Source organism: Gymnogyps californianus, chromosome 12 (genome assembly GCF_018139145.2).
Source record: "Gymnogyps californianus isolate 813 chromosome 12, ASM1813914v2, whole genome shotgun sequence".
In the NCBI taxonomy this organism is placed as follows: domain Eukaryota; kingdom Metazoa; phylum Chordata; class Aves; order Accipitriformes; family Cathartidae; genus Gymnogyps; species Gymnogyps californianus.
In genome coordinates this window covers 1,445,126-1,471,537 of record NC_059482.1, presented here as the reverse complement: position 1 = coordinate 1,471,537, position 26,412 = coordinate 1,445,126, and the positions used below count along the sequence as shown (strand labels likewise).

Here is a 26,412-nt window from a genome sequence, read left to right as displayed (position 1 = left end):
AGGATTGAACACATAGATACTCGTCGAAGTCCGAAATCACCTGCAGCTTGCAGAGAATATCAGGATTGACTGACATCTTCGACTGGCCACAGCTACCCAGGTCCAACCTGAAATCAAGAGACACACCAGGTAACTAACCCAGGACAATAATACAGTTCAAATAAAGTCAAATGGCTTCAGATGAACATAAAGCTCTAACACTGATATTCCTTAAATAAGCTGTAGGTGAGACAGCAACTCTCCTCTAACCCTCCCTCCTTATTTTCCAGCTTCAGCCACTTCCTCAGGGGCACTGATGCTTGTCTGGCCAAACAAATCTGAACACAAATTCAACTTAAAGACAGACAGACTAGGGACTATCTGTGACTGCAACCCCAGACCTCTGTCACCTAAAGCAAGATTCTGATGCAAAGACTGGTGAGTCACGCAGAGCCACCTCCCAGCTTTCACTGCCAGCCAGACCTGTGAGAAGGGAATCGCTTCCACAGCCCCATGTAAGGCACAAGCTCACAGCTCCGAGCTTGCAAGGTCATCAGCAGAACCATTGCTTCTGCAGAAATGCAAGTCATGATACAGAATACCTTTGTGAGGAATCCAGAATGGTATTGACGATGATGCCACATGCCTTCTCCAGGTCTCCGTCGCAGCCACCAGAAGCAGAAGGTGCTGGAAGATACCATTGGTAGATAGCCCAATAATGGAAATCCTGTCTGCAATATTGAAAGGGAGAAGATAGGAAGCCTATCACAGCGTTTTAATGGTGCCCTTCCCTTAATGTAAAAGGAAGTTCACGCACAAAGTGAAGTGGAATGACAGATAAAACCACCCATGTAAGTACAGATATAAAAAGAGTCATCCACCAGACACCACACGTCCTGATGTCAGCCATCTCTTGCTTCTGGAAATGGGGAGGTTTTGTGAAAAGTTATTTAGAAGGACTGCACAGGCAGGCCAGAGGTTATCTTGGTGAACTTCCTCAAGTTAAAACACACGCCTCATTCTAGCATTGCTTGAACTCTGGACAAACCGCCATAGCCAACAGGCATTTGTGTCCCGCAGCAGCTTGTTTATTTACTTCCTGATCGTCAATGCTTTTTCCTAATTTGGGTGGGAAAGACTCTTGAACTACTCCCTTTTCGACAGAGCCCCTCTGCACTTACCTTTCCGAAGCAGAGAGAATGTCGTTTTCAGGGTACACTTCCAGCTCCAACAGCAGCCACTCCCTGAAAGACAACTGGGAAAAGCAACGATTTAGGTAAGAGGGCAGACCAGCAAGGCAAGTAACTTGTGCAGAGCAGCCACCTTCTTCCCAACATAAAACCTTCACCCACACCAAGACACAATCCTGTGCAGATTAAGAGATATGAAACAGGAGACATCAACCCAAGGAAGTTCCTGCACTGTTTCCCTTGCAAGAAATCTAAACTAAAACCCCCCTGGCATTCAAAAATTTACTGAAAGCAAGCCTATAAAGCATCTCTCACACACCCACCCCTCTGACATTTCCAAACATGCTCATCTGCTTAAAGTCTAGATACCAGAACGAACATATGTTATTAGAAACGAATGCTAAAATGAACAAAGCACCATAGTCAGACAGACCGGTATAAGCATCAAAGAAAGGTTATAATGCAAAGGTGTTTTAGCCTTGTACATCAAGCTAGCCAAGTACAAGGAGTCATTCTAGTAACATGACGAACTCCTCTGCACAAAGACAAACTGGTTTTCTATGAACTAGGTTAAAAAAAAAGACATCCTCTCAAATCAGATACGTTGCAAGGATGGTATAAAGAGAATAGCTGAGATGTTAACCTGCTTCATAGCAAAGCAGAGCCAAACAATGCAAGATACACAGGTGGTTCAGGAGAACACCGACATTTAGACAAAGCACCAAAAAAAGCAAGCAAGTATTTTCAGTTATTTGACTCACCATCACTTCATAGACAAGTACACAGTAGGAAGCTAAGGTTATGGACACGCCTTTTCTCTACAGTTCCTGATCATTTTCTTACTGATATGGTATATTTTGTCAAGCTTTCTGCTCTTGCAATAAGCGGGACACAAAAGCTTTACCTCTAGTTTTCTATTTCTACCTTACCATCACCATCAAAATCTACAGATAACATTGAGCACATAACCTAGCGCACATGACATCTTCAGCTGTCAGACCAACTTTTCAGGCATTAAGTTTTTACAAGAAGCTTTTTATCACCAATAAGGAAGTTTGCAAAGGGCAGATCTGAAAAATGAGAATTTAAGTCATGGAAAAGATTTATACCTGGAATGCTTTTTCCTTCAAGAGCTCTTGAAAGCGTGCTTGCTTCCATAAACAGAGGCTGGCTCTTTTGTAGTTCAGAGAGGGGCATGACAGGGAACTCCAGATTAGGTCAGTTTTAGCCTCCTCGCACAGGATTCCCCGAGCTTCCAAGCTCAGCCGTGGCACGATGTACTGCAGCTAAAACAAAGGCATAAAACCCCCACACATTTCCATCACAAAAAAAGGCCCAGTGCAACCTCTGGTTGTGTGAAACTGCCAAACAAGGAAATACACAAAATGGTAAGACGGGAGGGTACGAAGATGCATTTTCATATAGTCTTCTTTGTACAAGTTATAGTTGCACAGGGGTCTGCAGCGGGAAATGGAACTGAGACTGATCTTTCTCCTAAGTAATAGCAAAACTTTTTTCCTTTTACCTTTTTAACAAGGCTAGGAGGAAGCAAGGCGCACAAATCTTCACGAGAATAGGATGAAAACTTGCACATAAGATAAGATGCTGCCGCAGTGCAAAACCTGATAGAGAAAAAGAAAGAATTCCATTATCTGGTTGGTTCAATCATATCTTTTCCCACTGATGAAAGCCCAAAGTCAAAACAAAGACTGAGTGTTAAAAATGCTTTTAACCAACACGTCCCAAACCTATTTGCTTTTGGGACCACTTCTATTTGTGTGCTCCCAACCCAAAGTACATTAATGGCACAAATTTCAGAACCAGAGACTAAACAAAAACCTTTGACAGCATCCAGTCAGTCCTTCCTCCAGCAGGCTGGAGGAATCACCAGGATGTTATTTCACGTGGGACCACCATCAGCCTGTTTCTCTCTGTAGCACCTCTGTGCAACACAAACACCTACATATGCTCTGGAAATCCTCCGCAGGAACACGGGAGCTTTACCAGCATCCCTTCGGTGGCAAACCTAAACCCATCGCCTGGGGACGCAAGGAGGTGGTGGATGCATGATCTCACCTCATGCAGAAGGCAAACGACTCTGCTGTCCTGCACACCAGCAAACAGTTCCAGTACTCAGAAACGGAAAGGGCCTTTTCGGGAACAAGCTGAGAAATCCCAAAATTGGCTTCTACTTCAGGAATTAAAGCTCTGGATTCACTTAAGTGGATCACAAAAGCTGCTAGTCCTAAAATGTGAGCATCATTCAGGGAAGGACCCTGCAAGCCAAACATAAGTAAAGAACTGAAGAGAGACATTTCATTCGGAACAAAACAACCTTTCTCAGAAAAAAAACCCTCAGAATTAATCAAGTAGCAGAACATTGCTTCTGCCCATTGACTAATTAGTGCAGCAATATCAGTTTAGCAGATCAGAGGCACCAGTTACATTAAACATGTTCTTCCTTCCTTGAAATCGTGCAGCTATCTTTGGTCAACCTGCAGCAAAATTTGTATGTTTCTGTAACACAGTAACTTGAAGCAACTAGCTGTAAATTCAGCCCAGCAGAATTTGAGACTCTCAAGGCTTTTTAGCTCCTATGACAGCTAGTCTAGTCTATCAGCCTTTTAACTTCACCTTTTCAATATCACGGGGTAAAGAAAATAAAGCCAACAGTGCTTTAAAAGAAAACCATACACTGCTGCACCTCAGATTTGGGGGTCTTATTTTTAGAAGGGGTGTACAACTGAATTATTCAACGTGGAAGCTTAGGAATTAAGCATTCTACTATTTTCTTTTGGCTCTGTTCATAAACTTGCTTATTTTAGCTTCTGTTAAAATGTATCTCAGAATGCATTAACCTTCTACAGTAGTATTTCTGTAGGGAAACGTTCAGCTCACATTCCTGACAGCAAGCCCATACTATTTGTCCAAAATGAGGTTTTGCTTTTGTTGATTTGGGGGTTTTTTGGAAGCCTGAGAGCTAGTGAAATCCCTCCACAGTGCCATCCGGACAGGTACATGCCCCACAGCTCAGGAAATGGAGGTAGGATAGCCTTTAGCACACTATAACCATATGATTTGTGGTTGGAAAACTAACCTGATGATAAATAAGCTGGCAGAGCCTGCCCAGAAGCGTAGGTAAGAGATTCCTGTGTCCAGACATCATCTTCACAAACAAGGACAGACACGGTCCCTGCCTGCAGAAGGTAAAAACCACATGCTCATTTTACTGCTTCTTTTTATCCCCAATACAGGAAGAGGTATTTAAAAATGCTTAAACACACTGAACCTGAGCCATACAGGACAATTATCATTCCATTTATAGGCTCTAAGGAAGTGTCACTTTTGGAGTATCTGAACAAAGGACCCCTACAAAGGCATGAACTCCACCAGTGCTCTGCCACAAATACTTGATAATATATAGTCAAAGAGGTGTTCCGAGATGACAACCAGGAGAAGAGGAAGCTGCCTGGGGCACAGACAGCTTTTTTTCAGACAGAAAGCACAAGGTAAGCAGAGGCAGAGCAATAAATGGGATCAAAAAACAAAGCGAGAGCAAAAAGGAATTAATATGACAAGGTCCTGTTGCAAAACAGAGGAAGGGAGGGAGGGACTTTCCCACCCAGCTGACAGAAAAAAAAAAAACCATCCTCAGAGGAGATCAGATGGGGAGTTGGGTTTAGAAACAATTTCCTGGGACGCTCGTGTTTAATCACAGCTACTTTTCAGCACAGGTTTTCAATACAGATGCATCTGCTTCAGGGCAAAACAGTGTAAAAGACAGGGAGAGACGCACCGGTTGCCAAAGCATGCTGCACTCCAGGGAGGCAGCCACCTAGTTCAGTACTGTCGGCAGCCGGGATCACAGGCAGCTTGTCAGTACATTGCTGTTTTCCAACAAAGTGGTTTTCCACTGAAATGTTGACCGTAATGTTTACAGGCTTCTGTTACATCATGAAGGAGATGGCTAGAGCCCTTCCAGTGGCGGAGGAGTGCTACCTCTCCCTCCTCATACAGGCCGGAATCAAACTGAGCCACTTCCAGGGGGAAGAGGGGACGGGAGGCAGAGAGGTGGTGTATCATGCTGCTCTTCCTGTGCCTGCAGCGTTAGACTTTATGCCTCTCTCATTTCATATTAGATATGGCATTAGGGATGAAGGCTGAGGTGCCTGGATCTGCAAAAGCACTGAACGTGCCAAAAAGACACCCCGAAGACACATCAGTGCTCGCTGTCGAAAGACAAGCATTCTCCTCCCCTGATCTCTAGCGTGAGCTAGCAAGTAATTCCTGGACAAAAAGAATTTGCTTCATTCCCCATCCCCCTCCCTTGAGCTGAAAACGCCAGCCTGAGCACGTAGTATTTGTGGAAAGTTTTTATACGTTGTCACAGAGCACAAAGCAGAGCCAAATGCCACCTTTTTCTGAAGGGATCAGTAACGACAGAGGAGAAACATATTCTATTTACATGTATACATCAAAGTGCATTAGTTCTTAGGTTACAGAAACTCAGGATAAAGCAGCCTGCAATTGCCAGCCCAGCACAGTGGGTATAAACAACCCAAAGTGCCTCCTCACCCCTGGACAAGTGTTGGAGTTCTAGCGTATTAACCAGTTTTGATTGCCCTACTCTTTTACTTGCGTCTTACCTGTCAGGAGGGTTAAAATAGGAAGCAGCTATTAGGTTTTGGCAGAATGATGTCAGCAGAAGATCAACAACCTGGAATAAGAGACATGCTGCTAATTCCTACTTCTTGGGCTGGATATCTAGATCTAGTTTTGTGCTGCATATATGTTATGTTTCCCCGACATTAAAACAAGGAGACAAATTGGTTAGCGACATTCACCGCAAGTTGTACAGATCCACTGGCACTAAGAAGAGATGGAAAGTTAAGCCCGTAACAGCCTGGGAATGATCCCAGCACACAACAAATATCTAGACAAGCCTGGTGAAGAAAGCCTAGCTCATCACAGGACTGCGCTGATAGAACATATCTCTAGATCTCGCCACCAGACACCCAACAACTTCCAGGAGGTTAAAACATATGAATAGTCTGTGTTGTCTGTGTTGTAGAATTGTCTACAAGGTAGACAAAAGGAGAAGTGCATTTCCTGTCCTCCACAGACAAAGCAACCGTTCACACGTACTATCCAGATGCATTTTTACCTACCCAACCCCACTAGTTTCTCACCCCAAGCCAGGTGGTACTCACGCCCTGATGGCTGGGTTCCAGCCTGGGGGCAGAAACGTCAACTTGGATTGGAGAATTCAAAGTAGCAGCTTCATTCTCATCACTGCTGTGACCCAAGACGCTTGTGAGTCTGTCAGAAATCATTGCAATCTGTGCTGGCACATCTGCAGGAAGGTAACAGGAGAAGAGGAGAACCAGGACAGAAGGCATGGAAGATTTACAACTCCACATAACAGGAAGAGGAACAAGTGAAATATATACTCTAATTGATCAGAGCCCAAAGTATGTTATGAAAAGCTTTAACGAGCAAAAAATGTTAGCTGGAACAGAGTGATCATCATCTTCATTTTAGAAGACAGCATTATTTTTCCCCAACACACATCAAGAATAGTTTTTCACACCAGAAAGGAAACAGCCTTCAAAAGGGGGCCCAAGTCACCAGGCGAGCCCCAGCAATGGGGCTGCCGATCTCGGCAAAGATCGGTGTGGTACCAAGTGATCATCACAAAGATGCAGACCTTAAGTTCCGAACTCAAGCGTGGGAAATGCATCAGACATTTCAATACATATATATTCATAGCTGGAAGGATTATACCGATCTGAAAGATTACCATCTTCAGGTACCAGCGGCAAGTAACTACTGCTGCTTTGGCTAGCATTAGCCACATTTTATTAACGCAGCTTTTGTAACAGTCAATTATGGGTAGTTATAACTTGCCTTCCTACATACCTTCATATTTAGCCTGGTCCACAATCAGTGTCCTTAGTTCAGCCAGTTCAGCCTTCAGCTGCTCAACAGGCTCTTTGGAATGGCTGGTCTCTACTTTTGATTCACCTAGACAAGTAAGAGAGAAACGCAACACATTATCCTCACCTTCGTGCATTACATCAGTTCATAAAATGCACCTCTGCATACATTTGCTGTAAAAGGAGTATTTACTTTTCTATAAGCTATAACAGATCCCCAAACCGTCAGTCTGCCACATATAGAGCTTTGATTTTACATTCAAAATCTGCTATTTGATTAATCATTTATGAGTTTATGCCTAGTTTCAGAAAGGAATTCAGTTTTTAAAGACAAGAGGCAAAAGAGCTCTCCTTTCAGAGTTGCTTTCCTACTTGCTTTAGCTCTCTACCACTCACAGAAACATTTGCTGTCCTCAAAAGACTGGAACCAGTCTCAAAATAGAGACACACACATCACAGCGTGAACACTACGTCATCAGCTTCTCCTCAAGCCCAACACCATGCAACATCTCCAGATGTTACGTGTTACTCTGTTTTTTGTTTAAAAGAAGAAATAAAAGGAAATTCCTTTTACCACTAGAAAGAGAGTGCCACCAGCAACAAGCTGCCACAGCACAGCCCGAAAAACCACCCACGCAGTTCGTTAGACAGGAACAGCGTCTTGTACACAGGCCAGAAATAACTCAACCATGAACAAGGGAAGTAAATTAATTTAACAAGGGTTAAAATTAATACTTGTTATAAACAGACTGTAAAGCAATAAGGTGTTAGGAGACTGCTGAGTCACCTTTATGTGCAAGAATGAGCACTAACGAACAGGGCAGGCTTAGAGCTGACCAATACTCAGTCCTGCCGTAAATCCAGTCTCTGTGCAAGAGCCCCAGGGACGGATTAGGGACGCAGGGGATGGGATTAGGACACAGGGGATGGGAGGGGATGACAGGGGACACAGATGAGGCCCGTCAGGACGCAGGGGACACGGCTCAGGCCATGCCACTAGAGGTCACTGGCAATTCAAGGACTCCTGCGGAGCCCTGGCTGCCTGGTGGGATCCCGTCGATCCTGGCACGCAGGGATCCTTCATCCCTGCCGGTTGCCAGGACAACCTCCGCAGCCAGACTGCTGCACATCTGCGGTTCCCCGGGACTGCTTTGTCACGCCTCTCGAGCTATAGCATCTCCAGAAAGCTTCAAACGCCTGAAGTGCCCTGAGTAGGAGTCAATTACAGATTTTGTCTCTCTACACGGAGTACACTTATCTCCACCACGCTCCGGGAACGATCTCTGCTCACTAGCCTGACCTTTTCATTCCGTATAAGCCTGTGGTGAGGACGTTGCCCATTTTAAGACGGGTTTGCAACACCCACTTGCTGAAGGAGATAGGAGAGCTCATTAAATATCTATGACACTGACACACACTGCACCAGTAACGTGGCTACAGCGATGGGACCTGAAATTAGTGGGGCCTTCCCACCCAAACGCATGTAAACTATGCACTGCAATCCCTTCACCGCTGGCTCCATCCCTAGCCCCTCCTGTTTCCCCAGATCTCAGTCACGCACAGTAATCCACTCTTAAAAGAGGATGGTGGTGAGTCCAGACAGCACAAGTGCCATTACGCAAGGGATCAACACAGCAGGTTCACACCCCAGGCTAGCCGGAGCTGAGAAGCATTCAAGCTGCAAACGCTGATTCATGGAGATATATTTGAGCTAGATTTAAATCAGCTAGCTCAGGCATCATTTGCAGCCTCAGCACAGCACAGAGCTCCGCACGGACTGCAAAAATCCCACCCGAGCAGGATAGGCAGAGAAAGTCATTACAAGATTAACTATTTAATACCTCAATAAGACATAAAGAACATACGCATATTTACGTACAGATTAAAGACCTAGTCAGCCGTAACTTTTTGAAAATTTTCAATTCAGGAGAGCATCAATGGAAAAATTAAGTTTTCTTCAAACTGATCCATAAGTAAATGTTGTATTTTTTACCTTGTAACATTTTCTCTTTCATAGCACGACAGGCTTGCATGTATGTGGAGTACAAGTTTGAGGGTATTTTATCAGCTCTATCACAAAAAACAAAAAAAACAACAAAAAAGAGACATTTATTATACGACATAACCACATTCAAACTTCAGCTTTATTAAATATAAGCATAAACAACAGCTATGCTATGAAATGTAATTACAGAGGCTCCAAAGCATACAGAGCATCTGAAGCATTTTTTAATCATCATCTGACATGAGGCCCAGAAATTTATATCCAAGACTTTCATAGCAAGGATACAGGTGTAACACACACTACACAAAACCAATACTATATATATTATTAATGCATGCATTAATACCTATTTCATATATAGTACGTGTCTAAGATCCCATAAGAGTGTAAGTTATGTGACATGCAGTATTCACACATCTAAAACCCTAATGTGATGGAGACCAAAGTTTGACCTCCAACAGTTGCTGGGCAGGCACTCAATACTAAAAACATATTACATGAGGCTCCCTAGAACTCAGCTGCTTCTCTTACAACTTCAATTTAAAAAAAAATGATCCAGTCTTTTTTAGAGTCAGTCTGAAACAACAATGCAGGACCAAATGCCTCATTTGTAGGCAGTGTTGCAAACATTTTTTCTTCACAATAGGTTACAGAGGAATTACTGGATTTAAAATAAAGCTGTTTCTGCAATGCAGAAAAGCACTTTTAAACATGCATACAGGACAAGCCTGAGTTCCGAGAGGGGCTGTGTTCTCCTGGAACATTATCCTGGTGTCCCTTAAGAGCAGCTCATAAACCATTAACAGACATTTAAGTTTCATCTTCCAATTCTCCCATATCCTCTCCCAAAGAGAGGAGAGCCTTTCACAGGGAGGCTCATCTTCCTGGTGAAATTTTATATTCAGCAGTATCCTCCAAAGTTTGCATAAAAATATATCTGGCCCGCAGTCAGAGGGCTGCACGGGACTCCTTCTAGATAATGGTTTTACAGTGGCTAGATGACTAATTACAGAACTGAAGACATTCAACTATACAGATAAGCTACCCCATCCACAACCTGCAAGCCACAAGCCCGGCCACGAAGCCCTGCCAAAAGGGTTAGCCAGCACTCAGGGTTTTGTAAACAAGGTGTCAAAGCCTCCGATAATCTGATGTAAAGTCAAATGTTCTGAAGAGAAAGTCCAGAAGCACAGAAAATAACACTGGGAAGTCTCAATACCTCTTTAAAGAATCTATAAAAGCCATGCGCACATCTGGGGTTTTAGGGAGCTGCAACAGAAAAACAGGCAGGTTAGGCACAAATTACCTGTCTACAAACATACATCTAAATGGGAGGATCAAAAAAAAAGCCAAAAACAAATACTAACCACACGTGGCCTGAGCAAAGCAGGAAGAAACCAGGAAGTATAATACGGTCGCCTGAAAATACTGAGACAGAAAATAAATATAGCAAAATATTAACAATGCCAAAGCTGTGAAGTGCCATCTCATTACCTCAAGAATTCATTTGGCTCCTGCAAATAAGAAATATTCATGGTAACATGAATAACCACAGTTCAGATTAGCCAATAGTTATTCATTTCTTTAATTTTGCTTTTTATTTGTTATAACAATTGTGGATTTCTTTTGCAGGTGTGCATATGCCTTTTCACTCCCTGCACAAACAACCTCTATTTAGATGACTACCAAGGAAGTGGATAACACGGGAAGAATTTCCCAAAACCTCCTTTGCTCACATCCTCAATTTTTCTTGTTTTGTTATTTTGATTTGGACTCAGCTTTTATTATTATTACTATAGCTCAAAACAAGAAGAGTTGAAAAGCACACGGTACCTGGCTTCTATCACAGACGTTGGGATCTTCCTTGTGTTTTCAAATATCTGAAGGGCCTTTTCAACATCACGAAGTGCCTGGCCCTGGGGCTGGCTCACACGAGTAATAAAGAGAGAAAGATGTTGTGAGAAATCAAGGACGACGATAAACTTCCCTGCTTGTTCTTTCAGGCTTAGTAACAGTTGTCTGTGCTGTGAAGGGAAGTGACTGAACGAACGCAATTGAATAACAAGAACTACCTGATATGCAGAGTAAAACTGCAGGATGGAGAAACCGGGCCTGAACCATCAGCCTGCCTCGATAAGGCTGTTATTTATAACAGCTATTCTGGGTGAGCCCAAAGGTCCGTGTAGTTCTGTACGCACCTCCTACAGCAACTGCAGCAGATACTCCTGCTTAACATCGCATTGTTTATTCAATTGTCCCCCACGAGGACAGTATCTTTTCTGCTCTGGATTTAGTTTATTGTTATTCTATTTTAGTTCGTACATTTGGAATTAAGACCCATAATCTTCGCTTCCAGCCCGTGCTACTACACTCCAGGCAGAAGGACTGCCGCTCTGGGTTTCTCTTGTTCGAGCCATAAAACATCTTAAGACTGCAACAACCCAGGCCAGTTTCTCAATGGACAAACAGATCGGACTTGGAAGAAATTAAATAAAATCTTCACTTACGACTTTCAGTTCATCACAGGACTAGATTTCATTGCAGTACATTCAACCACCCTGTCAGCAGCCTGTATTTCATCTACTTCAGTTGACTGACTGTATAAATGAGGCCCCCTAGTCTGCCGTACTTGTGATCAAAATATAGGAAGGAGCAATAGAGCCACATGCTTCCTTATCAATTACTGTTGTCACCCAAAACTTATGAACCAGTGTGAAACTGCAGACTGTAGATTCCCTCCCCAAATCTCCTTTAAATATGAACACTTTGAATACAACACCAAAGAGACGACATGCTATACTGAAAAGAATCAAGATACATATAAAATGCTTTCCTATGTGATCAAATCATTGGGAGCAAAGCCATAGAGGGAAGCATCACCATTGTAACATGCCGGTCAATCAGCAGAGCTAACGCAGCCCCAGTTCCTGCAAACCTGTGCTCTGCATCCCCACACCATACAGCACCGTTAGATCCTCCCCCACAGAATCTTCCGTTTATTTTCTATACCCCACAGTACAGGACGGGCGAGAGGTAGCCAGCACTTCCCTGCTTCAAGCAGCACATGCTGGCTGGATGGCTAAAGTAGGTGCTGCCTGGCCAGTAGCTGGCTAATTGCTGAGTTCCCCTGCAGCCTCATCACGGAATACTCATCACAGTCTGTTTGTCCTCTGCGTAAGTCTAGTTTTCATGAAATCTGGGGAGAGCCTGCATATTTATGGCCGCCAACCCCTCCATCTTAAAGCTGGAGAAGATTTGGCAGCATGCTCAAATGTGGCAGGAATGGCAGACAGGTGGATAACCTAAGCTCTTTTCCAGAGGAACAGGGGTATGACCGATGAGAAAACTGTTAGACAGACCAGCAGTACCTGCACAGATTCATCTGTGGAAGACAAGTCTTCGTAGAGCCCCATATCTTCTATAGCAACCTGTGTGAGGTTACAGAGAGATGCACATGGTCACAACACAGCTAGTATTTTGACAGATCCAGAAAAAACTCTTTTTTTAAAAGAGACAATTTTTACTTACCTTGAGGTCGGCCAGTCTGGTTTTAGCCAGAGTGATGTACTCCAAGAGAACAGACCGATGTTTTGTTGGCACAAAAGGCGGGTACATTATATGGACCTGAAAAGTGAAATTCACAGCAAGATTTGCCATTTTTACAGGAAGTTAGTGTAAAATTTTGGTTAATGTTTACAGTCATTTACCTCAAATATTCCCCAAAGAAGATTGCTTGTTTTAAGATACGCCATTTTCATGGCAACCAACACGCAATTTTTCCGAACAACAACAAACAAAGAGAATCACTGAAGTGCTTAAATTTAACTCCATGAAAGGAATTCTCCTTCTTGTCAAGGAAATAAAAGAATCTTTACTTCCTTATCTCAGGGAGAAAAGGTTTTGAATAATGTATCAGAAGTAATGCAATTACTCTAATAACAATAATAATAAGCTGAACCTTATTAATAATAATAAGCTGAGCCTTTGACTGCACAAGTACATTCACTTTGGAGCAGTTCTGTGTCAGTCTTTAGAAAACCATCTCTATTAGCATCTTCTCACCTTCAAGTATGGCGCTGCTTCAAAGGGCACTAGCTCTGACAAGAACTCAAAGAGGAAGACCAGAGCTTTCTTACTGCTCCCGTGGTGACCACCAGCATTCCCAAAGGAAGCCTGAAACAGCGGAAAATGACAACGCAGCCTTTCAGCGTGGATAGAACCCCCATCCCAGCAGTGCCGTAACTCAGCACACAAATCCCAGACATCCGTTACAGGCATCTGCTTTCTGTCAAGAGAATCTTTCTGGAGAAAAGTCTCCAGAGAAAGTTTATAGAAGTCTCTACGGAAGTTTTCTTTGAGTTTCTTTGTCCAGTTTCCAGAAAGCCTGCTGTGTCATGCTCAAAGCCTACCATGAGAACACTTAGAGGAGTTAAACAAGGCAACACCAAAATGCACCAAAGGATTGAGAATCATGAGGGAACCACAAATCTGCAGGTTTCTACACAGGTTCATCTGGGCATTATAAGGAAAATAAGCTAGTCTGAGACTCTACAGAACATAACTAGTTTACCTTTTGATACATTCTGAACACTCTATCAAGCAAAGGCTGAGCTTAGATTTGCAAACTCATACAGAGGAATTCACAGGTTTAAATTATGTGGAGATTTGCATACCTAAAATACCTACATGTTTACAACTAAAAGCTAACAACCAATTATCTATAAGGTCAAACACAGCAATTACAGCTGCATGCAAACATCCAGGAAATAGGAATGCTTCATCTGCAATAACCTACAACTTATGCAATAACAACAGTGTTGGTTATCAAGATACTGAAATCCATCCAAGATTATGATTATAACAGGAATTACATGTCTGCATTCCTGACAAATAACTAGAGAGGCAAGATGGACTTAACAGATGAAAGAAGGGAAGACCAGAGAAAGCCAAATAAATATATTCTTCGCAGCCACAAAGGCAGTAATAAATATTAAATAATTCCTAATACTAATACAATCACTTGTTACTCTTTCTGGTTCCCTCCCTAATTCCTGGCTATCTTGTCTGAAGCTAGGCTTTCGCTGTGCAGCAGAACATTCCTTATGCACAGGTTTCTCCCATACTTAAATCCAAGATTACCAGTCGGGCCTCATTTAGTCCTACCTTAAACCATTCAGAGTAAGGCATGAACACAGCAGGGCCCTCTAGAGCAGCCTGACGCGCTATCAGGAATGCAGTGATCATATTTTCCATATCATAATTCTCAAAGGCCTTTATCAGGAGATGGCTCAGTAGATCTAGAAACATAAAACAATAACCTCAGACTTTGCTCTTGACAACTGTGCTGTAATTTTCTACAGTATACGAAGACAAATATCTGTGATAAAACACCTGCCACATAAAGGAGGATGTGTATTGCAGCTTGGGGAACCTTTGGGACTCGCTTCTATTTTTTCATGCACTTTCAACGGTCAAATACTCTAGGATTTCAACCTGCAAGAATTGCAGGGAGTCCAGCAATGAGATAATCAGTAACAAACTCTAACAAACAAGGTCTGCTGCAAAGGTGAGATAGAAGAACTAAGCTTCAGTAATCACTACTCCAATTAATAATCAATGTAATTATCAAATAACCACTCTTAGCTGTACACTAAGTTTGAGAAGCGTCAGGCACAAGGCCTGGCATTCACGTCGTTGCCGACGTGGAATGTCTGAATGGAAAAGCAGATTTTCTGCCGTTCTCTTCTGCGCAGGAATCTCAAAACAGCAACTACGAATGACTATGCTGCTACACCAGTCGGCGTGGTTTCCCTCTGCAGCACCCGAGAAGCAACGAGCACACGTTAGCTTGCAGGCTTGCCCATACCTACTTACCTTTGAACAGCTGCTCAGCCTCAGCCTGACAGACGACCAGCGTGGAAACACAGGACAGGACATGCTGCCAGTTCACTTCGTGAGTCTCCAGGACTTGCTGCAGCTGGCAGATCGACTCCTTTGCACTGAATGCCACAAACAGCTGGAAGAGTGATAGCAATTCATTTTAGCTATGACATACAGCCACCCATAAAAGAGTGAAATACACTGTCAAGATTAACATGCAGACGTCTTTTGCACGACTTTTGAAAAAGCTATGCTGCGTGCATCTTTCGCATCAGCTTTCCAGGGCCAGATATCATCCTGGCTTGGAACCAGCATTGGCTAAAACAAACAGTAATATTCCAACTCTTTCAGAAGTCACGTCATATTCTCTAACAGTGAAAATCCACATCTTCAATTATTATCTTTGTTCTCATTAAGAGCTTTGCACAAACAAAAATCCCTGTAGTACTTTTTCTTTATGCTTCCTCCTGCCTACAATTTCTGGCAGCTGGTTCAGCTTCTGCGACTGGAACGTACTAGTTTTAAATAATCCCATTTCAGGTATTTCAATGAATATAAACCCAACATAATAAAGTTCTCTTTGTGAAACCAGGAAGACATACTTTGCGATACAAGGTAGTGAGCAGTGAACAAGTTCTTGTAAAGCTCCACTCTTTCTGCATATGGATGGCATCAGACACTGTACCCAGAAAAAGAAAAGTTTACTCTTCAGCAATAGATTTTAAAATACACCCAAAACGCATAAGTTAACCACAAAAGATTTCCCTTTGGCTTTGGCAGCCAGATACATTAAAAACTGCCCACTGAAGTCCCCTCTCTCCCGTTTGTCTTTGGAACATGGACTGTCGCAACAAGGACCGTGCCATTTCACTACGGCACTGTCACCTCAAAGCTGTTCTTGCAATCACATATTCGTAGGCCAACACAGCGCATGCACAGAGAATCGGCAAGGAATCATCTTTTTCCTCAATAATCTCTTTCAGCTGGAAGCCAGCAATGACACAGCCCTCCCACGCAACAGGCAAGCAGCTCTAGATAATAACTCAGAGTGATTTTACCAGAGATTTTGTAGCCCAAACATATTTCTTAGTAAAAACATCAAGCTTCAAAATTACAAATCACGGATTAGAAGCCCTCCTGCCTTTATCTCTAATCTACCAAAAGAAACACCCCGTCAGCAGAGAAAGGCCACGTCTTGTGCTTAAACCCAAACACACACAGAGGCCAGACTATTTTAGCCCCAAGCGCTCTCTGCAGCGCCACGTCTCCCACCCAGTTTCTCCTTTGGCCAGAACTGCTCCCAGAGGCCAGAGCTCTCCCATGTCTGCTCCATAAAGGCTGCTATTAGATGTTACTCCAAATATCTGTTCACGAGCCGTTGGCTAAAGCTCTGTTTGAAGGCACTAATTTTCCACCTAAAGTTTTCTCCTGAACTACAGCTCTCTAAAGCCCCGAGCCCAGATGATTTTTTTTTTTTTTTTGTCTGATCTGGCACCCTGCTTATATAGACCCTGGGAAAGAGCTGGGGAGTCAGGCAGCTTCTCTGGCTCTGGGTCCTCCAGGCTGGACTCCGTCCAGCGAGGCCTGGGTGGGATGGAGCTCCAGACACACAATAACACACCTTGGAGACACTCACTTCTCCCCGCCTATTCCTACCTTTCAACAATGGGTTGTAGGTAAGAACTTCGGTCAGGGTGTGTCTAAAAAACTGCTGCAAGGAATCCGGATGAACCGCACTTTTATAAACTGACACACTGAACACATTCAGCCTACAGATGACAAGGAAATATTCAGAAACAATACACAGGAAGCATGATCAACCAGGTACTGATTAGGGTGAATGACTCCTTTTTCTTCTATCTTAATTGCCAGAGATATATACTTTTTTGTATGTATTTTTTAAAATCTATGGGTTACTCAACATTACATAGCTATCAGATTTACAAACCTGAGTCTAATGTATATCCCTGCACAGGACGGGACTGAAGGTTGACATGTACAAAGTAGTTAAACAAAACAGGTTTGGAAGCAGGAATTGGAGGAGATGATGGCCCTTCCAGGTGTTTCTGCTCAGAAGCAGAGTGAGAAAACTTGACGGGGGAAACTCGCCACATGCCAGGAGGGTGCTCCAAGATTGGTTCCAACACTGCCAAAACACCCTTTCCTACCTGACGCTTATCTTTTTACAAGCATTTTCATTTGCACATATTTTATTAGAGAGGAGATGTCCTGGTTTCGGCTGGGACAGAGTTAATTCTCTTCTTAGTAGCTGGTACAGTGCTGTGTTTTGGATTGAGTGTGAGAATAACGTTGATAACACGCTGATGTTTTAGTTGTTGCTAAGTAGGGCTTATCCTAAGTCAAGGACTTTCCAGTTTCCCATGCTCTGCCAGCAAGCAGGTGTGCAAGATGCTGGGAGGGAGCACGGCCAGGGCAGCTGACCTGAACTAGCCAAAGGGGTATTCCATACCATAGAACATCATGCCCAGTATATAAACTGGGGGGAGTTGGCCGGGAGGGGCGGATCGCTACTGGGGCATCAGTCAGCAGGTGGTGAGCAACTGCATTGTGCATCACTTGTCTTTTCTTGGGTTTTATTTCTCTCTTTTTTTTGGTTATATTCCTTTTTATTACTATTATTATTTTTTTTATTATTATCATTAGTATTATATTTTATTTTACTTTAGTTATTAAACTGCTCTTATCTCAACCCACGAGTTTTACTTTTTTTTCCCTGATCCTCCTCCCCATCCCACTGGGAGTGGGGAGGAGCGAGCGGCTGCGTGGTGCTTAGTTGCTGGCTGGGGTTAAACCACGACAGGAGAATACTAAACATAAGTAGCATTGGTGGGGTGTATGTAAATAAATAAAAAACCCCCCACAACATTCCCCCTATTTCAGTAACAAGTGTAACAGTGGATAAAAACACCTCCTCCTGACATTATTCAGAGGAACATCGTTTCTTACCAGAACCTCATAGCTTGCAATGTGGAAACATCTTCCTGCTTCTCTTTACCAACAGCATCAAGCACCCCTGTACCCCAAAATAATGACACAAAAACACAATGAGAGAAATGGAAGGAACTGTGAGACTAAACAACACGCAGGAACTAACAGGAACAAGCAATTTGTGCACCTTGAAGAAGGTGACCCCACTAGGGAAATGTGCAGAAGCCATTCAGCAGCATTAAATTCTTACCAAATTTTTTCAGAGGTGACACAGAGACTCAAAAACTATTAACACTAACCTTGAACCAATTTAAAAGCAATCCCAAGAATGTGCTAATAATTAAGCCATCTAAAAAATGCACATAAATTAGTACTTAATTTCCAAACCCAATCCTAATTGTGCAGTGCCTCTGCGAGTGTCAACACCGCAAAGCTGCACGAGAGAAAAGTCTGTCTGGAGGCAGGGATTTGCACAAGCAAGCTTTGAATTAACAACCCCTGGCAACAATGGTCTTAACCACCCTCGCCAAAGAGCACACTGCTGTGAGTGCCACGCATTTGTAACAGCAGTGGGACTTCACGTCACGTTGGCTTAGCAGAAATTCCTTCAAAAGCTAGATCTGCCCCAAAATGACGGGTAGAGGTCAAACAGGTTGGCAGCTTGCACAGCACATTGCCTCGACCATCAGCCTACACCACTCAAAGCCCACATACTGAGAGACCCTCTGCTTTACAGCCTGCTGCAGCAGCAGTTTTTCTGTTTCTTGTCCCACCCTACCTTTAAAAGCCTCCTCTTTTAACAGTTAATACCGAGCTGGGGCAGCAAAGCAGGCGTCCCTCACATGCCTTTCGTAAGGCAGTCCACAGGGTTAATACGTAATACTCTCCTCCCCTGCTGAGGAATACTTTAAGGTTAAGTAGGGGAGAATAGAGAAAAGGAGATAAACTCTACTTATCCTCGGGCACAGGAGTTCAATATAGCAAGATCAGTACTATGAAGCACAGTGCTCCCATGCTACTCTCAGCCTGTTCTTGTCCTCCTGTGAAGGTCTTCATTAACAGTGAATTATTTTACATAAAGAATCCTAATGTTCTTCTAAGCAGCTGATTAGTTAAGTGAAACTCCTCAAAGGTGACCCAAAAGTATACACTGATAAAAATACCTTATATAAAACTCGTTTAATGCAATTTTCAGACACACAGATTGCAAGTCAGTCAGTGGCAGCGTAGGCTGCACAAATGTGAAGGTCAAATGAAGAGCAGGTCAGCAGACTCTTGTCTGACTGCCAACAGCCTGCTTCTCTTCCTCCAACCCCCCCCCAGTCCTGTGTTTATAAGGGTTATTTGTCAAGTACCAACACTGTTAAAGGGCCACCTGAGATGGGACTCATACATATTAAATAATAAACCACTTCTCTTACAGCTTTCCCTTTTTAGAAGCACTCCACAAGGTCTGTAAGGCATCTCTGTCTACAGACAATGCTCCCTGCAAGACACGGGGTAAGGGATCAGGCTGGCAGTGCCCACAGGGAGAGACGCAGAAGGGAGGAAGCAGTCCGGGTGTTGTGTCCTGGTTTTCAGTCATCTTACAGCAGAGCACTAACCTCTGCAGTGGCACTGAGCACGTTGCTGAAACGTGCCAGGGAGAAAAGTGGTAAAGTGCTGGGACTAAGGAGACAGGAAAGTAACAGCAGCCACACAGTCAGATCATACTGATACGCTGGTGTAGGGCACGTGAGGAGGTGTAAGCGAACATGAGGAGGTGTAAGCGAATGCTTCCTCTGCTGTACAGCAGATACAGCAACTTACAGTGAAGATCACCTGTGACACAAGACAAAAATAAGCCCTGTGTGTTTAGTCTTTCCGCATCGGGCTTTGCAGGCTCTGCTACGCCTGAGCTCTCAGCAGCAGCAGCAGGACTGCCCAGGCCAAGACAGGCAGGTTGTCCATGGCACAGTTCTTGAAGACTGGCTGTTTAAAGACTGCATATGTACACAAAATGTTCACAAAACATTAGTCTGCAAATCCAGACCGTGAGCCAGCAAAATAGCTTACTTGCACATAACTTTGTAAATTCAAAGTTTAATTTACTAAGCAGAAAAAATTATCCTAGCCTAACCTCTGTGCTACAATTGCTTCCGCTCAAACTTGTTAAAAATCAGCTCAGGTATCTACCTGATGTTGCAGCTGGGAGCATCAAAATGAACTAGCATAAAAGGCAAGAAATTATCTGCAGTGTTAGGAGACACTCACTTTACAAGAGCAAAGGGGAAAGCACATAAAATCAATGACACAAATATTATGCACAACAGAGGAAAAGCATCCCAGGCAAAGGATTTCTCCTTAGAGATTGAGCAGTGTCCTTAGAGACTGAGCAATGAACAGGGAACGTAAGTCTAGCAAACAGAAGTGACTGCACAAAGCTACGAATCACAAAAACACTTACATGTCAGCATTCTTTGTAAGACAGCATGACAGATCTGTTCAAAATTAACAAATTAAGAGCATTTAGAGTTTAAAAGAGCTACAGTTATATGCAGAAAAAGTAAATTGACTCAAAGAAAGAGTTTTGTCCCTCTTAATTTAAAGCTTAACTTTCACCTCAGGCTCTACTGTAGAACAGATACAATAGACAGAAGGGCAAGCATTTCCCACGCTTACCGGCATTCCATGCCTCACATTCAAATGGAAAAAAACGAGCAATCAAGGTGAAACCACGGAAGCTTAAAAAGCCCTTCATGCCTCACCTTGGAGAAATTCTCCGTAAAAAAAGTCTCTGTTCTGGTTTCACCATTTTCTCCTCACCCACTCCAGCACCTGGACCACCACCCTTTCTTTGTTGCTCTAAGCTCTGATTTATTTATACTCAGCAAGGCACGGAGGTACATAATGGAACTACTTTTTTTAACAACTGTTTGTAAATAGGTGAATTTTGTCCTTACATAGGGGACCTTCTTGAATTCCAACTTCCTTCCCAGCTCTGAAGTTTGCTGAAAGCCATTCTGAAGAAACACAATCGCAAAGTCTGCAAATCAAGAAGGAATTAGTGTTTCAGCATCCCCCTTTCAATAAAGATCACTTGTTCTTTCGCCTCCCCATCTCGGTCTCCCAATAGGACTAGTGTCTGAAAAGCCTCGTTCACTACACAGCAGTCAGCAGGAATCATTTGTTTTCTTGGAGTAAAATTACTCCCAGGCAAAAGGACCTAGAACAATGGATGGCAAGCAGCAGAGAAACTTCAAGGATTATAAAGACTGAAGAATTTACGGGTCTTAGGCTCCGTTACCACTGCAGAACTCATATGGGTTGTACCTGACCAAATGCACAGGTCCAAAGGTCTGACTACAGCTCTTCAATCAAATTGTGTAGTGATTTTTTTCTAAACAAAACCACAAAATAAATAATAGAAAACGACAGGGGGGGAAATGGAACAGTTAAATATTTCTGGTCCAAAATATCTCAGACACTTTGCAGGAGCGTCACACTCTCAACATATCATCCCTGGCCCCATACACCTTGCAACTACACCTTCTTGTGATACTAGAACTCAAAGGGATATAGAAATTCAAACCAATTATCTTTTAAGGGAAAAAAAATTGCTAAATTCACCAAATACAAAAATATATTCTCCTCGTTGAAACGATGCAAAGTGAGGCCTCTGTTCTTACACCTCCAAGCTTTTGACTCGTACAGCCGCTGCTGCAGGCTGTGCAGACCAGCAGCCAGGCCCTGCTCCACCAGCGCCCAGTTGAGTGCCTTGCCTGAGAGAACGCGCCCAGCGAGCTCCACATCCCCGGAGGACTCCTCCGCCTGCTCACAGAGGCCACAAAGGCTGCTGCACAGCCACTCCACCGCGGCAGGGGCGGCCGGGTTGCTGAGGACAAACAAAAGCACATTCAATTCAATCCCTCCTGCTTTTTGTAAGGCTTGGTTTTTTTCCACCACCATCCTCTTGGACTTAGGAAAGAACCATCTGTGCATGACTCTGCCCTATATGTGGCATTTCATTTATTTAATTTGGACCAGCAAAAGCTTTATTTGCTTTATAAAAAGATTCCACAAGAAACACGTTCAAAGGAAAAATACACGTGTGAAATTGTGTGTTCAAGTATTTCCTCACCTCTGACATTAAAGTATTTCCATTTAGAAAGTTCTGCGAGAAGAAAGACTTTAGTTCCGATTCCTAAGATACTTGGATAAGAATGCTTAAAAAAAAAAAAATTAAGCTCTTAATCTATCCCTTTGGTTTTCTTAAATTTGAAGTACAGTGGGCACTGAAGGCTTTTTTCCTATCCCATTAACAGACAAGTAAACCAATATTAAAAGCCTAAAAGATCACTGTAACATTCCTTTGACGCCATAAGAAAACAACCTGAACTTCACAAAGGATAACTGGTTTTAGTTGTTAGTGCTGTACTGGGGGGGGGGAATCAATTCTTAGAATAACTATTCTCTGGAGATTAACTCTGCCAAACCTTACTGAAATGTAAGGTTTTGTGAAGACGGAAGCACGCAGCTTCTGCAAAGCAAGACTTCTCGTCAAGACCGGCACTAATTTTTACGGGCTAAAGGAGAGTTGCCAAAGCAGACCTGGAGGCACAGCCAGATGAACTGAAGGAGCTGGGTTACCGAGTCCTTGCCCACACTGCCTGCTAACTGCCCACACCCACTGCGCCTGTGAAACAAAGCGCTGGATAAAGCATCGCCTCCGACGGTCTGCAGCGGTGGTTCTCACGCAACCATTTCGCTTCACATTGCAGCTGGTTCGGCAGCCATCAGACAACCAGCCACCACACCTCGCACTCTGCCAATTAACCCAGAGTAACCTCTCAAACCCAGGGTAACTTCTTAAATCCTGCTAATCTGATCACTTGCCAGCATCTGACTATATTCTTAGTCCAGAATACTCATGACTAATCCCCGATTACATTTCAATAGGCTTTAAGAGATTAAATACATCTGCAAACCTATAAACCTCTGCTCACCTCTCCAGCAGCTCTCCCAGTCCAACGATGTCGCCCCTGTGCAGGTGCCACACAGCTTCCAGCACTGGAGGGTCCTAACGAGATGTCCCAATTAGGTCGTAGTCTGCATTTTGCACTTCACATTAACATTTGGCTAACGTAAACTATATATAAAAAATAAAACTAAGTTCTGTTTATTCAGACTATCCAGAACTTATTAAAATTTAAAAACGACAACATAGGAAGTACCAGATGAGGAAAGATTATGTTTGATTTTTCCTTCCTACAAATTTTGAATGGTTTAGGGTTGTAGATGCATCATCATTTTAAGTTTTCATGGTCAAGTAATAAATATAGCCGTCTTTGCCCCCAGGAATAATGCTGATTCTGCATATTCAAAGGAGCAGTGGATATCCCAGAAAACAGGTAACACCACTAAGTTTCAAGTCTTGTTAATTCAGATCCAGAAACAGATTAGAGAATTATCGCTTAGCCTATTAACTGTTTATTAGTCTCTGTGAAGCGAGTTTGCTGCTCTCAAATCCATTTCCCAATAGGAGACAACAGAAAGAGACACTGCGACTGCATGGACAGAGAGGCCGATGGACGCAGAGGAAAAACAAACACCATGTGAGCAGTCCTGCTCCTAAACGCCAGGCTCGCCATCGGCAAAATCGGCACTGGGCATCGCTTCCGCACGGATGAAACTGCCGCCCTTCATGCCTCCCTGCAACATCCCTTCCAGCTCCCGCCTGGAACAGCGTGTCCCGGAGAGAGTCCCGTGCCAGCAGAACGGGACTCCAGCATGCACCTGGCAGGGAAAAACGGTGCAGCAACTTCTGCTCATTCCAGCCTCCATACAGCAACGCTCCCAGACAGAAACAAAATCTTCACACCTCGTGAAGGAAGAGGTACTTGGGAGTCTTGGGCGCACAAGCCATTTGGAAGAAAAGCCAAAGCCCCACGAGCTTTCTGCAGTGACCAGCAGCTGCCTCGTAGCATGACCCTAGACTTGCCCACATACTTTGTCTTTGACAACCTAATTCTTTACTGTAACAATCTCAATTACACAGCAGCACTTGATCTCCATGTCTACCTGAGAACGAGGAGATCTTAATCAGCCTACAAACCACACAGGATTCTATTTTCAGCCCAGGATCGGATATTTGAGACTAGAGCATGCTTCTTTATCCTGGCAGATCAGCCTCTTCCTTCTTTCCCACCAGAGCAGTGAGCAACCAAAACTGTCCTGCTCACAAAAAGTCCCTAACTCCACTTAGAGCATCACTTATCTTAAGAAAACAAACCACCCAAATGAAATCAAGACAACACATTTGTGAAGCAATGCAACCTGTTATCTGCTATCATATTTCTCTCAAGCCATTTTCTGCATGAACTCACTTAGGCTTTTCACCAGTCCCAGATAAATAGAGCGGAGAACCAGAATGCCAAAGACGCACTGAATATTGCTGGCAAAGCACATAAAGGACTTCGGGGACCATGTCACCCCAGAGCCAGGTGGGAGCTTCTGCACTGTCTGGTCAATGTAGCTGCCAACTGATGGAGAGTTATTAGCGCACGTTGTTGATAACAGTAAGGCAGTGAAGCTAAATAGGAAAGAAAACGATACCCCCAAAGCTTCTGTTAACTGTGGTGTCACCTCAGATGAGTTTAATCCCATTACCCATGCTGTAACTCCAGACACCTTATTGCCATGCCCTTCCTAGCTGGCTCCTAAGGAGAACCAACTGTGCTGAGCACAAACGGAAAGAGTTAAGCATCTCCTTCGGAGAGGCAAGAGTGCTGCTTGCCTAGCTCCCCAAAAACTAACACTTGATCACCAAGATACTGTCAGCTCTCCTTTGTGGCAGTTTCTCAGCAGAAACGGTCGCACAACTTTAGTAATTCACCTACTTCCAAACCTCTGTTAAGCCCTCTTCAAAAAAGCAAATCCCGCTACAGAGGCAAGGAAGCTCCCAGCGAACTTCCTTTAAAATAAACAAAAAAACCAAGAAAACCCTCGCCATTTATAATTCAGTTCATGCTTTTGAAAGGTCAGAAAAACCACAGGCATTCTCAGGAGTTCATGACTGCAGTCGACCACGAGCAGGGATGAGCAGTGGCAAGACTGCTCTACGTCACCAAAAAAAAAACACCAAGGGAAACTGAACAGAAATCACAGCACTTCACTAGTCCATTTAACAGTTATCCCTGGCCTTCACGGGAGAGGAGGGTTGAAAACACATGACCGGATCACACAGATGAAGTCTAAATGGTCTGTAACACGGCAACGTTTCTCCATGAGTTCTTACCTTCATTTTCCATATTTCTTGACAGAAGAGTGAGCGACAGAACACATTGTTCGCCAGCAAATCCTTGACCGTTTGAAGCAAGCAAGACAACCTCTTCTGGAATCACCCCAGAAATGAAGCAGAAATCATTTCCTTTGTAAATAACACAATCTTAGGAAAACAATTTGTTGCTTTTCCCTGTTTACTGCTTTCTAAAGGCTTGAATGGTGGGGAGAATTCATGGGAAAGGCCCAAACTTTTCATCTTAAGGCTGAACTAAAGGCAGCCAGGCTGACAGCAGCGACACCTGACAGCTCCTCAGAGGTGACTTGAGCCAGCAGCCGCGGCACAGCTTTTGTACGGATGGCCATCACCACACCTGCCTTCACTGCAAACTGAGACGATCAATAAAGATGGAATCATGGCTTAAAGAGACCAAGTCTGAGGTACCCCAGAGGTGATAACACAGGATCTGCTTAGAGAGACCTGTGTAACGCTGCACTTCAGCAACAGACAAAAAACTTCATTTGCAAGCTGTCAAAAACAGCCGCTCTCCTGTATAGGAGAAGAACGCCACACTTCTGTGAAGATACCGGACACATAAATGAATAATCGGCCGCTCAAGTCCTACGTGTTTGGGTGATTTTATCAGAACAGATAAACTGGGTTTAAAGTCAAACCTAACATTACTGTTTTCTTGATAAACTAAACGTAAACCTTTTCCCTTACTCTCTGGTCCAAGTTCAGCAGTGGGACTTGAGAGGGGCTTGCAGAAGCCTGGCAGATCCGCTCGATGTTGGTAACAGCGGTTTTGGCTGCCAAGATTGCTGTGGGTACACCCAATCTTGAGGCCTGTTCCTGCAGAACAGAAACTAAAAAAAAAAAAAAAAAAACAAAGCAGAAACCTGACGGCACGGGAGAAAAAAGGGTTTGAACATATGACTATGAAGACAGAAGTCCCAAGTCTTAAACTCCAGCACAGATGTCATTTGTTGCAAATAATTTTTATTTCCATGTATCATTCCTTTACTGTACATAAAATGGGCAGAACAACCAGGGGCAGAGGTGGAATATCCTTGCTAAGCAGATTTTTGTATTTTAGTCTTGTGGGGCTCACAGTAACACTTACAAATAATCAAAATATTTAACGATCAGACCTCGCCAGCGGTGTCATCACCGGACAAGTAAGAAATGAGTAGCCAAATGGGAGACCAGAAC

General features: G+C 43.5%; 1 protein-coding gene across 1 annotated transcript in view; it reads right to left on the bottom strand.

The window, feature by feature from the left end:
- The window catches only part of FANCA (FA complementation group A), a 38,401-nt gene that overhangs the window by 10,053 nt on the left and 1,936 nt on the right, over window positions 1-26,412 (bottom strand). Inside the window, exons 4-31 of the mRNA XM_050903715.1 lie at window positions 25,924-26,066; window positions 25,216-25,311; window positions 22,925-22,998; window positions 21,701-21,813; window positions 20,882-20,964; window positions 20,386-20,419; window positions 17,958-18,024; window positions 16,647-16,759; window positions 15,593-15,669; window positions 14,985-15,126; window positions 14,274-14,407; window positions 13,173-13,283; window positions 12,639-12,734; window positions 12,479-12,538; window positions 10,944-11,032; window positions 10,478-10,538; window positions 10,330-10,379; window positions 9,099-9,175; window positions 7,089-7,193; window positions 6,380-6,522; window positions 5,816-5,886; window positions 4,267-4,366; window positions 3,246-3,445; window positions 2,695-2,791; window positions 2,279-2,455; window positions 1,161-1,234; window positions 582-710; window positions 41-107 (exon numbers count right to left, since the gene is read on the bottom strand). Of these exons, the coding sequence (XP_050759672.1) occupies window positions 41-107; window positions 582-710; window positions 1,161-1,234; window positions 2,279-2,455; window positions 2,695-2,791; window positions 3,246-3,445; window positions 4,267-4,366; window positions 5,816-5,886; window positions 6,380-6,522; window positions 7,089-7,193; window positions 9,099-9,175; window positions 10,330-10,379; window positions 10,478-10,538; window positions 10,944-11,032; window positions 12,479-12,538; window positions 12,639-12,734; window positions 13,173-13,283; window positions 14,274-14,407; window positions 14,985-15,126; window positions 15,593-15,669; window positions 16,647-16,759; window positions 17,958-18,024; window positions 20,386-20,419; window positions 20,882-20,964; window positions 21,701-21,813; window positions 22,925-22,998; window positions 25,216-25,311; window positions 25,924-26,066 (2,783 nt within the window). The remainder of the gene's footprint in view (window positions 1-40; window positions 108-581; window positions 711-1,160; window positions 1,235-2,278; window positions 2,456-2,694; window positions 2,792-3,245; window positions 3,446-4,266; window positions 4,367-5,815; window positions 5,887-6,379; window positions 6,523-7,088; window positions 7,194-9,098; window positions 9,176-10,329; window positions 10,380-10,477; window positions 10,539-10,943; window positions 11,033-12,478; window positions 12,539-12,638; window positions 12,735-13,172; window positions 13,284-14,273; window positions 14,408-14,984; window positions 15,127-15,592; window positions 15,670-16,646; window positions 16,760-17,957; window positions 18,025-20,385; window positions 20,420-20,881; window positions 20,965-21,700; window positions 21,814-22,924; window positions 22,999-25,215; window positions 25,312-25,923; window positions 26,067-26,412) is intronic.